This window comes from Nannobrachium achirus (assembly GCF_963921795.1).
Source record: "Nannobrachium achirus genome assembly, chromosome: 19".
NCBI classification, from domain to species: Eukaryota; Metazoa; Chordata; class Actinopteri; order Myctophiformes; family Myctophidae; genus Nannobrachium; species Nannobrachium achirus.
The window spans coordinates 61,673,409-61,689,793 of NC_137826.1; the positions used below are offsets into that span (position 1 = coordinate 61,673,409).

At 39.2% G+C, this 16,385-nt stretch overlaps 1 protein-coding gene across 1 annotated transcript in view; it reads left to right on the forward strand.

Annotated features, from left to right (window-relative positions):
• LOC308304977 (protein KIBRA-like) overlaps positions 1 to 16,385 on the forward strand; it is a gene marked incomplete at its 3' end in the record, with an annotated part of 66,604 nt that overhangs the window by 42,233 nt on the left and 7,986 nt on the right. Inside the window, exons 11-14 of the mRNA XM_080749601.1 lie at positions 655 to 744; positions 6,691 to 7,067; positions 13,016 to 13,216; positions 14,398 to 14,499. Coding sequence (XP_080605727.1) covers positions 655 to 744; positions 6,691 to 7,067; positions 13,016 to 13,216; positions 14,398 to 14,499 — 770 coding nt within the window. The remainder of the gene's footprint in view (positions 1 to 654; positions 745 to 6,690; positions 7,068 to 13,015; positions 13,217 to 14,397; positions 14,500 to 16,385) is intronic.

Genomic DNA, 16,385 nt, shown 5'->3' on the forward strand with positions numbered 1-16,385 from the left:
TTGTAAAGTAATCAAAGAACTGGGGTTATCAATAGGTTACAAATTCAAACCCTTTTGTAAAGTAATCAAAGAACTGGGGTTATCAATAGGTTACAAATTCAAAACCTTTTGTAAAGTAATCAAAGAACTGGGGTTATCAATAGGTTACAAATTCAAACCCTTTTGTAAAGTAATCAAAGAACTGGGGTTATCAATAGGTTACAAATTCAAACCCTTTTGTAAAGTAATCAAAGAACTGGGGTTATCAATAGGTTACAAATTCAAACCCTTTTGTAAAGTAATCAAAGAACTGGGGTTATCAATAGGTTACAAATTCAAACCCTTTTGTAAAGTAATCAAAGAACTGGGGTTATCAATAGGTTACAAATTCAAACCCTTTTGTAAAGTAATCAAAGAACTGGGGTTATCAATAGGTTACAAATTCAAAACCTTTTGTAAAGTAATCAAAGAACTGGGGTTATCAATAGGTTACAAATTCAAAACCTTTTGTAAAGTAATCAAAGAACTGGGGTTATCAATAGGTTACAAATTCAAAACCTTTTGTAAAGTAATCAAAGAACTGGGGTTATCAATAGGTTACAAATTCAAAACCTTTTGTAAAGTAATCAAGTCAAATAATGGATTCTGTTTTACATCTTGTGTGTCCGTCTGCAGGTTGCGTCATCACTGTAAAAGGAACAAGCTGGTCAGAGAACTGGAGGAGAATGTGAGACTGGCCATGTCCCTCAGTACGCAGCTGAAGAGGTAATACCCTACTCTATACCCTATAACCCTATACCCTAACCTAACCCTATACCCTACACTAACCTAACCTAACCTAACCTAACCTAACCTAACCTAACCTAACCTAACCTAACCTAACCCAACCCTATACCCTACACTAACCTAACCTAACCTAACCTAACCTAACCTAACCTAACCTAACCTAACCCTATACCCTACACCAGGGGTCGGCAATTAGATTTGGCCTCGGGCCAATCTTTTTCTAAGCCGTTAGGTGGCGGGCCAGACATATAATGAAAGGCTAATTTGAGAAATTCATAGTTAAACAATGTTACTGGAACTCCAAGACAGACTGCCTTACATGACATAGGCAGTGTGTGATAAAAAGAAAAGAATATAGGCCTATATGTGGAAAAACGAGCGGTTTTCCCCCCTTTCTATTTGCAAATATTGATGGACTGATGTAAAGGAGCCTTTACTTTTAATGATTAGCCTTTAAGTTCATAATTATTTCCTTCTTCTCTGCTGCCAGTCATAGAATACAACATCACATAAATTAAGCATGATTCATAATAAATCACTTTGCACATCTCACAATTCTGTGCAGCACGTTGTGAGTTTGTAGATTCAATATGCTGTGCGCAAATTGCGCAACACCGCTGCACGTTGAAGAATTGGTCGTTATGTAAAGTGATCGCAGCTGCTCGGCTACTTGTGCAGAAAGACAGACTGCTAGAGAACGCTAAACATCAGCCTTATCTGCTTCAAGTAAGCAAAATGACACATGAACACAATGCAAAAGCATAAAGAAGAGGAGACAGTGGAAAGGGGCGTTTATAGAGGAATATGGACAGAAAACGTATGCGTTTATCCTACCTGGAATCATCAATGCAAAGCCCCTTAAATTAAGAAGCACTTTGCCGTGACATTGTTTGGCTGCTTGAAAGGAAATCATTTTAGACAGCACCAAGATGAAGCATGGATGGCACCTCCAAAGTTAGTTTCCACGCACTTTGACCACAGGTAAAAGCTCACAGCAGCAGCAGCAGCACCGCCACGGCTGCTGTGTCACTGCGTGCTCCCTCTGCCTGTGCTATTCACTCTCAGCATGATTACGTTGAATATTAAAAGCATTTGATCCTTTGGGTTCTCTGTTTGGACATTATAGCTACGATAGCGTATATGTGGGACTGTCAGTCCAGTATTGTTAAAAAAAAAAATAATAATAATATTAATAAAAATAAAATAGAAACAATTCTCAAAATAATCTGAGGGGCCAGAAATAATTTCCAAGGGGCCAGTTTTGGTCCGCGGGCCGCCTATTGCCGACCCCTGCCCTACACTAACCTAACCTAACCCTATACCCTACACTAACCTAACCTAACCCTATACCCTACACTAACCTAACCTAACCTAACCTAACCTAACCTAACCCTATGACCCTACACTAACCTAACCTAACCCTATACCCTACACTAACCTAACCTAACCCTATACCCTACACTAACCTAACCTAACCCTATACCCTACACTAACCTAACCTAACCTAACCTAACCTAACCTAACCTAACCTAACCTAACCCTATGACCCTACACTAACCTAACCTAACGCTATACCCTACACTAACCTAACCTAACCCTATACCCTACACTAACCTAACCTAACCCTATACCCTACACTAACCTAACCTAACCTAACCTAACCTAACCTAACCTTATGACCCTACCCTAACCTAACCTAACCTAACCTAACCCTATGACCCTACACTAACCTAACCTAACCTAACCTAACCTAACCTAACCTAACCTAACCTAACCTAGTGAGACTGGCCATGTCCCTCAGTACGCAGCTGAAGAGGTAACCCCCTACCCTATAATCCTATACCCTAACCTAACCTAACCCTATACCCTACACCAGGGGTGGGCAACTTTGATGATGGTGAGGGCCACTATATTTCCACCTTCACTCCAGAGGGCCACATTTGTCATTCTAGTATTGCATACAATAGAAGCAAAAATAGCAGATCTACAAGCTCAAAACGCATCGCGCTGCGATGCGTTTTGAGCTTGTAGATCGGCTATTTTTGCTTCTTTTGAATTGGAATCCTGAATTATTTTTTGTTCTTTCTTAATTGGAATCCTGAAATGTAACATTTTGATTTATTTAATTTCAAACACATTTAGTTATACTCATGTTAACTTTATGAACCTAAATACAAATACATTGGACATAAAAAAAAATACATTTTAACACATCGGGTGCCCACGAGGTGTCTACACGCCAATCTCTTTGATGTCTCTGGAGGCCCACGACGCGTTTGACGCGTTTTACAATAATCTATACTGTACTGTAGTTACTGTACATTGCTACCGCAATGAAGGCTCTACCACGGTGATCAAACGCCAACAATATGGGAAAAACACTACATTTCCCAAAATGCAGTGCGGTACACGTGACCAGGATGTACAGTCTCCCTGCAGCCAATCACAAGCTTCTGTTCCTATCCTGCACTGCACTCTATCGTCCCCTCGCAGGCTCGCACGACTCGTATGTATCATGGATACTAGTATTTTCCCAGTAACGGAGTCTCGGCGGAGATACACGTAACATGGCGGATTCTTCTCCTAGTCTATCTTTTTCAATCACCATGTTCAATGCGCGGTCCTTTCTACCTACCGTGACACAACCGCTGTGGCCCAGGTTTGATAAAAAGATGTCCTGACTGAAAGAAAACTTTATCGTAAAAATGAACAGGACATCCGTGGATTACATTTACTCGTATCATGGATACTATTTTCCCAGTGACGCGGCGGAGGTAACGTAACATGGCGGATTCCTCTCCTGGTCTAGCTTTTTCAATCACCATGTTCAAAACGCGACCCTTTCTACCGCCCGTGATACACACGCTGTGGCCCAAGATTGGTAAAAAGCTGTCCTGACTGAAAGAAAAGATCATCGTGAAAATAAACTGGACATACTTGGATTACATTTACTCAACGTATTACGGATACTTTTTCCACGACGCGAAGGTACGTAAATGACGTGTTGCCATGGAGACGATGGGCCCCTGTGAGGGTAAACCCTGAATTAACGTGGGCATCCGATGTGTTAATACTACTATACTAGTCATTAAGCTACTAATATAGACCGACGGAATTAAAGCAGGTCATGTTTGGAATTGTAACAGCTGAAATCAATTATATATCAGTATTCCAGTATTAACCTGCGGGCCGCATTAAGTGAAGGTGGGGGCCGCATGTGGCCCCCGGGCCGCCAGTTGCCCATGTATGCCCTACACTAACCTAACCTAACCTAACCTAACCTAACCTAACCTAACCTAACCCTATGACCCTACACTAACCTAACCTAACCTAACCTAACCTAACCTAACCTAACCTAACCTAACCTAACCCTATGACCCTACCCTAACATAACCTAACCTAGTGAGAATGACCATGTCCCTCAGTACCCAGCTGAAGAGGTAAGACCTTACCCAACTCTAGGCCTTGTTCACATAGTTAAGGGATATTCCATGTCGGTTCCTGATCAAAATAAGAATCCATTTCCGAGAATACTTACCTTAAAGGACCTACACCATGAATTTTCACTTTTTCTATTTTAAAACCTTTTTTTGGGGTCCCACTGGCACCTTCTATCCTCACAAAGTCCTATTTCAGAGTCAAAACATTTTTTTTCAAAAACTGTCAAAAAGTCAAAAAAAAATTCAAAAAAATTTTTTTTTCAAAAAACTTTTTTTTTCAAAAACTTTTTTTTTCAAAAAACTTGAAAACTTTTTCAAAACACTTTCAAAAAACTTTTTTAAATTTTTTTTTTTTTTTTCAAAAAAATTTTTTTTTTCAAAAAACTAATTTTTTTCTGGAAAAACCCCACTAGATGCGCCCCTGAGCAAACAGAGGCCGTTTTGGTATTGCAGCTGGAGAGCCTCATTATAGTAGAGCTAGAACAAACAAAAAGAATGGTCAGAGTGTTTGTTGAGGGTTAAAACCTGTCTAATGCCTCATTCACACTACAGATATATAGTTGAACGTTTAGCTTGGTAATTCAATGTTATCTCAATGGAAACCAGCTTTAAAGCTTTCAAAGCTTTGTTCTGTGTATGTCCTGTATCTTTAAAGCTGGTTTCCATTGAGATAACATTGACCAAGCAAGCAAAACGTTCAACTATATATCTGCAGTGTGAATGCAGCATTAGACTCAATTTTGAGCATATATTTATACAAAAAATATAGTTTTAAAGCTGTACTGTGGAAGCTGCTCAACTAGTGGTCAGTAGCAGTAGCATCCGTAGAGCCGTCTCCCGTCATTTTTAGACCAGGATTGAGGGAGTAGCCTGCAAGATTCCTTCACCAATGTAAACACAGTTGCTGAGGGAAGCTACTTCCTAGACAGCAAGACTCGCTGTGATTGGCCGGTAGTGTATCATGTGGTAGATGACATCATTTTGCCGGGAAATTCTCCCCCCCTCACAACTCATAGAAAACATATAAAGAGAAGGCTTCAGAAGCTGAAAATAACAGAGTGGGTGTTCTAAAACTTTAGCGATTTAACAGTTAGGACAATTTTAAGATTTGTTTTATAAAAAAAGTTACATGGTATAACTTTAAAAGCATGGTGTAGGCCCTTTAATGCAAACCTCTTCCTTTAAAACCAGCCTTAAAGTTATACCATGTAACTTTTTTTATAAAACAAATCTTAAAATGGTCCTAACTGTTAAATCGCTAAAGTTTTAGAACCCACACTCCGTTATTTTCAGCTTCAAAAGCCTTCTCTTTATATGTTTTCTATGAGCCGTGAGGGGGGGAGAATTTCGCGGCAAAATGACGTCATCATACTACCGGCCAATCACAGCGAGGGTTATACACTGCCGGCCAATCACAGCGCATCTTGGAGTGGGGTCGCTAGGGCGGCCATATTTGTAGTCTCCCGGCCGTGTGTCTCTATACTCGGGTGCAAAGCATGGGTGAAGGAGTGTATCTCCGGAATGGCTGAACGCACAGGAACCAGGGACCCCTCAAAAGATAGATCTCGGCGAGGTGGAGGCAGACGCGGGGGTGTGAGAACCGAAAAACGGCCGAAAGACGCGGACGCGACCGAGGTTTGCTATAGAGCTACTGACCACAAGTTGAGCAACTTACACAGTATAGCTTTAAGGAAAGCTTAAGGCAAGATTTCCTTATCAAACATGTGACTTCCATAGGGAATGAATTGAACGGAGCTTTACCTCCCACCTCCACCAGGTTAAGGATAAGGAATGTTACTTAAATGTGTGTCAGCGGCCTAACCTTAAAAATATTACTAACCCTAATACCTATGTAGAATAGTTATTGGTTCAAGGAATAGTAGTCATCACCATGGTACATCTATCAGAATGTATGACACAGTATGGTCCGTTTAAGCCTTTATTAGTCCGTTGCATATACAAGCAGTTGGAAGAGCAAGGAGTCATGTAGGCTTCACGGTTGTGGTTATGATTTTATTTCATTTATCATAATGAGGGCCTGCTGAGACTCCCTGCTAAGGGCTCTCAGAGGGAGTGTGGTTGCTGCTGGTGCCAAACAGAACTGAGGGAAAACATGCTGTATTTATAGCAGGCCAGTGATGAGTGGTTATTGAGCACAGGTGTGACAATTGAGGGGTGGATCCAATCCAGGAGTAGGGGGAGGGTTTCTGACTAGATGACCTTTGAACAACCTACATAATGAATAATCTAACGTTTTGCTAAATATTCATGCCTAATACGTCCTAATACGGACATATCCCATATGCATATTATGGAAGAATGATGACACGGCCATGCTCTAGGGTCGTCCTTATATGGAGATTGCTAACGACCTCTACATAAAGTGCTCAAAAAGCATGCACAACATTCAGGGAACATCTCCGAACGCCAAAATAAACTGTATTCCATTTATGCAATAAACCTGACCAAACTGCTCTGTCCTCAGCCTCTCAGCCAGTACTCTATCCTGCTCCTCGGGTTCCTCCAGGGGGTCCCTGACCTCCTCCAGGGGGTCCCTGACGTCCTCCAGGGGGTCCCTGGCCACCACCTCCTCCTCTCTGGGCTCCTGTTCCTCGCTGAACTACGCCGAGCTGCTCTACCTCGACCCCCCCGACCTCCTCTCGGACCCCCCAGACCTCCTCTGTGACCCGGAGCTCCATGCTCGCCTGCAGGGCCTCCTCAGGGAGGAGCAGGAGGCTCCGCCTCCCTTCCTCCGCCCGCGCTGCCTCAACTCCATCACCACCATCCATGAACAGGAGGGGGAGGGGGGAGCAGGGGCGGAGCCAGGGGGGAGGACGGACCGGACCTCCACAGGAGACATGGGTAAACTACACCTTAAACACCTTAAATTTAAAACTTGCTTGACCCTTCCCTTAAAACATGTAGTTCACCTTAAAACATGTAGTTCACTGTTCCTTAAAAAAAATTCCCTTACATGTAGTTCACTGAAATGAAAATCAATAGTGGGAAAGAGGGAATCAATAGGAAATCAATGGGAGTGGGAATCAATAGGGAATCAATAGAATATAGTCAGCAACATGACAGCTTACTGTAGAATATAGTCAGCAACATGACAGTTATCTTACTGTAGAATATAGTCAGCAACATGACAGTTATCTTACTGTAGAATATAGTCAGCAACATGACAGTTATCTTACTGTAGAATATAGTCAGCAACATGACAGTTATCTTACTATAGAATATAGTCAGCAACATCACAGTTATCTTACTGTAGAATATAGTCAACAACATGACAGTTATCTTACTGTAGAATATAGTCAGCAACATGACAGTTATCTTACTGTAGAATATAGTCAGCAACATGACAGTTATCTTACTGTAGAATATAGTCAGCAACATGACAGTTATCTTACTGTAGAATATAGTCAGCAACATGACAGTTATCTTACTGTAGAATATAGTCAGCAACATGACAGTTATCTTACTGTAGAATATAGTCAGCAACATGACAGTTATCTTACTGTAGAATATAGTCAACAACATGACAGTTATCTTACTGTAGAATATAGTCAACAACATGACAGTTATCTTACTGTAGAATATAGTCAGCAACATGACAGTTATCTTACTGTAGAATATAGTCAGCAACATGACAGTTATCTTACTGTAGAATATAGTCAGCAACATGACAGTTATCTTACTGTAGAATATAGTCAGCAACATGACAGTTATCTTACTGTAGAATATAGTCAGCAACATGACAGTTATCTTACTGTAGAATATAGTCAGCAACATGACAGTTATCTTACTGTAGAATATAGTCAGCAACATGACAGTTATCTTACTGTAGAATATAGTCAGCAACATGACAGTTATCTTACTGTAGAATATAGTCAGCAACATGACAGTTATCTTACTATAGAATATAGTCAGCAACATGACAGTTATCTTACTGTAGAATATAGTCAGCAACATGACAGTTATCTTACTGTAGAATATAGTCAGCAACATGACAGTTATCTTACTGTAGAATATAGTCAACAACATGACAGTTATCTTACTGTAGAATATAGTCAGCAACATGACAGTTATCTTACTGTAGAATATAGTCAGCAACATGACAGTTATCTTACTGTAGAATATAGTCAACAACATGACAGTTATCTTACTATAGAATATAGTCAGCAACATGACAGTTATCTTACTGTAGAATATAGTCAGCAACATGACAGTTATCTTACTGTAGAATATAGTCAACAACATGACAGTTATCTTACTGTAGAATATAGTCAGCAACATGACAGTTATCTTACTGTAGAATATAGTCAGCAACATGACAGTTATCTTACTGTAGAATATAGTCAGCAACATGACAGTTATCTTACTGTAGAATATAGTCAACAACATGACAGTTATCTTACTGTAGAATATAGTCAGCAACATGACAGTTATCTTACTGTAGAATATAGTCAGCAACATGACAGTTATCTTACTGTAGAATATAGTCAGCAACATGACAGTTATCTTACTGTAGAATATAGTCAGCAACATGACAGTTATCTTACTGTAGAATATAGTCAGCAACGTGACAGTTATCTTACTGTAGAATATAGTCAGCAACATGACAGTTATCTTACTGTAGAATATAGTCAACAACGTGACAGTTATCTTACTGTAGAATATAGTCAGCAACATGACAGTTATCTTACTGTAGAATATAGTCAGCAACATGACAGTTATCTTACTGTAGAATATAGTCAGCAACATGACAGTTATCTTACTGTAGAATATAGTCAGCAACATGACAGTTATCTTACTGTAGAATATAGTCAGCAACGTGACAGTTATCTTACTGTAGAATATAGTCAGCAACATGACAGTTATCTTACTGTAGAATATAGTCAACAACGTGACAGTTATCTTACTGTAGAATATAGTCAGCAACATGACAGTTATCTTACTGTAGAATATAGTCAGCAACATGACAGTTATCTTACTGTAGAATATAGTCAGCAACATGACAGTTATCTTACTGTAGAATATAGTCAGCAACATGACAGTTATCTTACTGTAGAATATAGTCAGCAACATGACAGTTATCTTACTGTAGAATATAGTCAGCAACATGTCAGTTATCTTACTATAGAATATAGTCAGCAACATGACAGTTATCTTACTGTAGAATATAGTCAGCAACATGACAGTTATCTTACTGTAGAATATAGTCAGCAACATGACAGTTATCTTACTGTAGAATATAGTCAGCAACATGACAGTCATCTTACTGTAGAATATAGTCAACAACATGACAGTCATCTTACTATAGAATATAGTCAACAACATGACAGTTATCTTACTATAGAATATAGTCAGCAACATGACAGTTATCTTACTGTAGAATATAGTCAACAACATGACAGTTATCTTACTATAGAATATAGTCAGCAACATGACAGTTATCTTACTGTAGAATATAGTCAGCAACATGACAGTTATCTTACTGTAGAATATAGTCAGCAACATGACAGTTATCTTACTGTAGAATATAGTCAGCAACATGACAGTTATCTTACTGTAGAATATAGTCAACAACATGACAGTTATCTTACTGTAGAATATAGTCAGCAACATGACAGTTATCTTACTGTAGAATATAGTCAGCAACATGACAGTTATCTTACTGTAGAATATAGTCAGCAACATGACAGTTATCTTACTGTAGAATATAGTCAGCAACATGACAGTTATCTTACTATAGAATATAGTCAGCAACATGACAGTTATCTTACTGTAGAATATAGTCAACAACGTGACAGTTATCTTACTGTAGAATATAGTCAGCAACGTGACAGTTATCTTACTGTAGAATATAGTCAGCAACGTGACAGTTATCTTACTATAGAATATAGTCAGCAACGTGACAGTTATCTTACTGTAGAATATAGTCAACAACATGACAGTTATCTTACTGTAGAATATAGTCAGCAACATGACAGTTATCTTACTGTAGAATATAGTCAGCAACATGACAGTTATCTTACTGTAGAATATAGTCAACAACATGACAGTTATCTTACTGTAGAATATAGTCAACAACATGACAGTTATCTTACTGTAGAATATAGTCAGCAACATGACAGTTATCTTACTATAGAATATAGTCAGCAACATGACAGTTATCTTACTGTAGAATATAGTCAGCAACATGACAGTTATCTTACTATAGAATATAGTCAGCAACATGACAGTTATCTTACTGTAGAATATAGTCAGCAACATGACAGTTATCTTACTGTAGAATATAGTCAGCAACATGACAGTTATCTTACTGTAGAATATAGTCAGCAACATGACAGTTATCTTACTGTAGAATATAGTCAGCAACATGACAGTTATCTTACTGTAGAATATAGTCAGCAACATGACAGTTATCTTACTGTAGAATATAGTCAGCAACATGACAGTTATCTTACTATAGAATATAGTCAGCAACATGACAGTTATCTTACTGTAGAATATAGTCAGCAACATGACAGTTATCTTACTGTAGAATATAGTCAGCAACATGACAGTTATCTTACTGTAGAATATAGTCAGCAACATGACAGTTATCTTACTGTAGAATATAGTCAACAACATGACAGTTATCTTACTGTAGAATATAGTCAGCAACATGACAGTTATCTTACTGTAGAATATAGTCAGCAACATGACAGTTATCTTACTGTAGAATATAGTCAACAACATGACAGTTATCTTACTATAGAATATAGTCAGCAACATGACAGTTATCTTACTGTAGAATATAGTCAGCAACATGACAGTTATCTTACTATAGAATATAGTCAACAACATGACAGTTATCTTACTGTAGAATATAGTCAGCAACATGACAGTTATCTTACTGTAGAATATAGTCAGCAACATGACAGTTATCTTACTGTAGAATATAGTCAGCAACATGACAGTTATCTTACTGTAGAATATAGTCAACAACATGACAGTTATCTTACTGTAGAATATAGTCAGCAACATGACAGTTATCTTACTGTAGAATATAGTCAGCAACATGACAGTTATCTTACTGTAGAATATAGTCAGCAACATGACAGTTATCTTACTGTAGAATATAGTCAGCAACATGACAGTTATCTTACTGTAGAATATAGTCAGCAACATGACAGTTATCTTACTGTAGAATATAGTCAGCAACATGACAGTTATCTTACTGTAGAATATAGTCAGCAACATGACAGTTATCTTACTGTAGAATATAGTCAGCAACGTGACAGTTATCTTACTGTAGAATATAGTCAACAACGTGACAGTTATCTTACTGTAGAATATAGTCAGCAACATGACAGTTATCTTACTGTAGAATATAGTCAGCAACATGACAGTTATCTTACTGTAGAATATAGTCAGCAACATGACAGTTATCTTACTGTAGAATATAGTCAGCAACATGACAGTTATCTTACTGTAGAATATAGTCAGCAACATGACAGTTATCTTACTGTAGAATATAGTCAGCAACATGACAGTTATCTTACTGTAGAATATAGTCAGCAACATGACAGTTATCTTACTATAGAATATAGTCAGCAACGTGACAGTTATCTTACTGTAGAATATAGTCAACAACGTGACAGTTATCTTACTGTAGAATATAGTCAGCAACGTGACAGTTATCTTACTGTAGAATATAGTCAGCAACGTGACAGTTATCTTACTATAGAATATAGTCAGCAACGTGACAGTTATCTTACTGTAGAATATAGTCAACAACATGACAGTAATCTTATTGTAGAATATAGTCAACAACATGACAGTTATCTTACTGTAGAATATAGTCAACAACATGACAGTTATCTTACTGTAGAATATAGTCAACAACATGACAGTTATCTTACTGTAGAATATAGTCAGCAACGTGACAGTTATCTTACTGTAGAATATAGTCAGCAACATGACAGTTATCTTACTGTAGAATATAGTCAGCAACGTGACAGTTAGCTTACTGTAGAATATAGTCAACAACATGACAGTTATCTTACTGTAGAATATAGTCAGCAACGTTACAGTTAGCTTACTGTAGGATATAGTCAGCAACGTGACAGTTAGCTTACTGTAGAATATAGTCAACAACATGACAGTTATCTTACTGTAGAATATAGTCAGCAACGTGACAGTTAGCTTACTGTAGAATATAGTCAACAACATGACAGTTATCTTACTGTAGAATATAGTCAGCAACATGACAGTTATCTTACTGTAGAATATAGTCAGCAACATGACAGTTAGCTTACTGTAGAATATAGTCAGCAACATGACAGTCACGTCAGCAACCGACAGCAACCACAATTGTAATTTCCAATTGCATCTTTAGTCTAGTTTATTATTGATATTGAATGTTTTTGATGCTACTCTATATTTTGATGAAATGAATACCTAAGACCGTAATGGAAACAAGACCACAAGGACCTTTTAGGTGTGTTCCTTTTTAGGCTAAGAGCTCTATTTTGATTGTCTTAATGACCAGCTCTTATACCTTAACTTAAAGGCCTGTCCATGCTGTCTACGACCACCAAACCTTTCATAATGACGTCACTCTCATCTTCTGAAAAGCATTATTACCCTGAATTAGAGCTGGGAAAGCTGCATGTCAGAGAGTCAGAACTCTCAGAGTCGGAGACAGTCTGGACAGACCTTTAAGTTTGCATAAGAGCTGCTACTCAAGACAATCAAAATACAGCCCTAAATGATGACTGTACTTGTGCTGAACTACATTTCTGTCCTCCAACCACTAGGGAGCGGTGTAGAGCCAGCCAGGGTCCAGGCTCTGAGACAGAGTGACACCCAGCTCTCCATGAGCTCCCTGTCCCCCCGATCCTCGCTCTCCTCCCTGTCGCCTCCTTGCTCGCCCGCCGCCCCCCCGTCCTCCTGCTGCTTCCTGTCTGGACAGGAAGAGGAGGGGCCTGGCGGAGCAGGAGACATTCTGGACCAATCAGGTTAGGACCCTCCACCTAATCTATGTCTGTATCTGATTTATATCTTATTTATATATATATATATATATATATATATATATATATATATATATATATATATACACACACACACGCGCACACACACACACACATATATATATATATATATATATATATATATATATATATATATATATATATATATATATGTCTGTATCAGATTTATATCAGATTTATATATCTATCATATAATTAGAGAAGTCAGTAGGTCACGCTCTAACATTTCCACGTTTATCTATTCACCCGCTTCAGCGACTGATCCAAACTTTCACATGGCATTGACCATTAGCATTATACACATGGTGACAGAGCCCGATTTTCATTTTTCCCAAATTCAAGCTGTTTATTAGCGTTTTCTTCACCACTTCTGTTCAACTCTAAAGCCTGTTGTCAAGGTTATGGTCCGTTCCTCCTGGCCATGGGATCTGTAGCCCCACACACACCAAAACTTAGGAATGTGCATGAGCTTTCTTTCTCTCTCTCTCTCTCTCTCTCTCTCGCGCTCTCGCTCTCTCTCTCTCTCTCTCTCTCTTTCTCTCACACTCACACTCACACTCACACACACACACACACACACACACACACACACACACACACACACACACACACACAGGAATGTGCATGTGGAGGAGAAGTGACTTTACATGGCAGGTTCGTTACCGTGTGTGTGTGTACACATTTCTCTCTTCTGTAAGTCTATCTGTGTCCACCGTTACGTGGGTCGCACACGTGGGTACGTGGGTTGCATGCATGCGCGGGTCACGCATGCACCTGGTGCTTTTGATGTGTTGTAACTGTCTCATCTTCCAACGGGTATGGAAAAGTATCTGGAGCAAGCGCATACATCCCCATACTTCTATTTGTATCCATCATAAATATACACTCCTCCTTGGGCTGCTCCTTACATTGTGATGCTCCCACATATTCTCACGCACGCACCAGTTACAGTTACTTTCCCCATAACCCACACTCTGCACATATTTTGGAGCACATATCTTCCCCTAACCCTAACGGGTAAGGTCTAGTATATATATATGTGTGTGTGTGTGTGTGTGTGTGTGTGTGTGTGTGTGTGTGTGTGTGTGTGTGTGTGTATTTTTAGTGAAGTATTAATTATTATATTATTAATTATTATTATTCAGACCCTGGGCTGGAGGCGGGGCTACACAGCAGACCATCCAATCAGGAGGAGGAGAGAGGAGGAGCCAATGAGGAGGCAGGCAGCAGAGAAGGAGGAGCCAATGGTAAGTAGGCGTTCCCGTCTTTATGTGTCTGGGAAACCAATAGGAAACTCTTAACTTAATGCATCTGACTGTCTGTACGTACAGGAAGTGATGTCACGTGATGTCAGTGAGTCACAGTGATGTGGTACAGAATGACTCATATATGGGCATAAAAAGGATGTCACGTGACATCACTTCCTGTACTGACAGTCAGACAAGCTACGAGATTTCTCAGCGTATAAAAGTCCATTATGGTCATTCCCAGAAAAAGAAAAAAAAAATGTATGCCCATACATGGAGATTTCTGATGTCATAAATCCCAGGCCGAAAATGAGAATGTTAGGGTACCCCCTTATGCCCATATATGGAGATCCACAGGCATCAAACCAAGGCCCTAACTTAATTAATGTACGTTTTATGCCCATATATGGAGATTCCTATATTGTCAATATTAAGGACATTATTAAGGATATTATCTTATCAATATTAAGGACATTTATGGGAATGCCCATATTTGGTAATGTCCATATATGGGCATGTTTTGACATAACATAACTATCATGAAGGGGTCTCCATATATGAGTAACTGGTCCCATATACATCACTGGTCAGATGGCCAAGAATTGGTGCGACCTTCAGGGCGAGGTCGCAAGTCACCCTGAGGTTGCAAGTCACCCTGAGGTGTCTTACTAGTTACTGACCCACGCTTCTTCAGTTTACAGTTTACAGTTTAGGCATTTAGCAGACGCTTTTAATCCAAAGCGACTTACAATAAGCAGATAACATCACAATAATAAACAAGATAATATGTCAGTACATCATCAACAATATAACAAATGAAAATGGATATCTATCTAGAAAAAACACAATATAATCAAAGTTCTAAAAACCTAAAAAAAACAAAAACAAAACAAATGCTAACTAGCTTCATGTGTGGTCATTGATTTTTTTCTGTAGTGCTAAGGGTTTAGGTGGAGTCTGAAAAGGTGAGTCTTCAGTCGCGACCAGTCAGTCCCTTCGTCTGTCCGTCACGTCACGTCACGTCACACTTTTGCCCCTACTCTTATCTTCGCCACCGCCCCATCCATGCCAAACTTTGCACACACACTCCTTGGCTGCCAAACCACAACCTCCGCCCCTGATTTCTATACAGTCTTCTCTTTTTACCCTCTACACCAAATGTCTTTGCTGAACATAGCAGATCTACAAGCGAGGTGTTGTGAGCTTACACCCTTACCAGAGATTGCGTTAGACCGGGAATTGCCGGATTTGACCGATTTTTAATGACAAAGACCGGGAAATATAAACCTCATCAGACATAAGGACCGATTGAAAATGACACGGCAGTTCATTAATGTCACCGCAAATCCCTCTCTCTCTCTCTCTCTCTCTTTCTCAATGTCTGTCTCTCTCTCTCTCTCTCTCTCTCTCCCTCATCACTCTCTCACATGCACGTTAGTTTGGTTGCACAAAAACACACGGGTTAAGCTACACTTTTTCCTGTTAATAATAACCTATGTGAAATAAGCTGCATTGGGAGGTAAGCGGTAGACACTTTATTGTGAAGGTAAGACAGGAAATGATAGTTGTTGCTGGGTTGGCCCTAGTTGTCGGTTTGTTATGATGTCGCTAAAGTCTGTGAGCTGCATTGGTTTGGAATACCCCGCGCAGTTTAAGTTATACATGATGAATGGACAGTCAAAATAAGTAGTATTATCAGAACTGTTTAGCCTACATTAATTTGCGAACGGGGGCGCTGGGGGGAGAGAGAAGACAGCAGTCCATTTCAGTTCATCTTGCAATGCGCACTGTGAACCCATGGGAATTATGGAAGGCACGCAGGACAACTAACAACCCATATAAAAAAAACACTGTACACTCGATTAAGTTCTTTATGAGGAGATGTT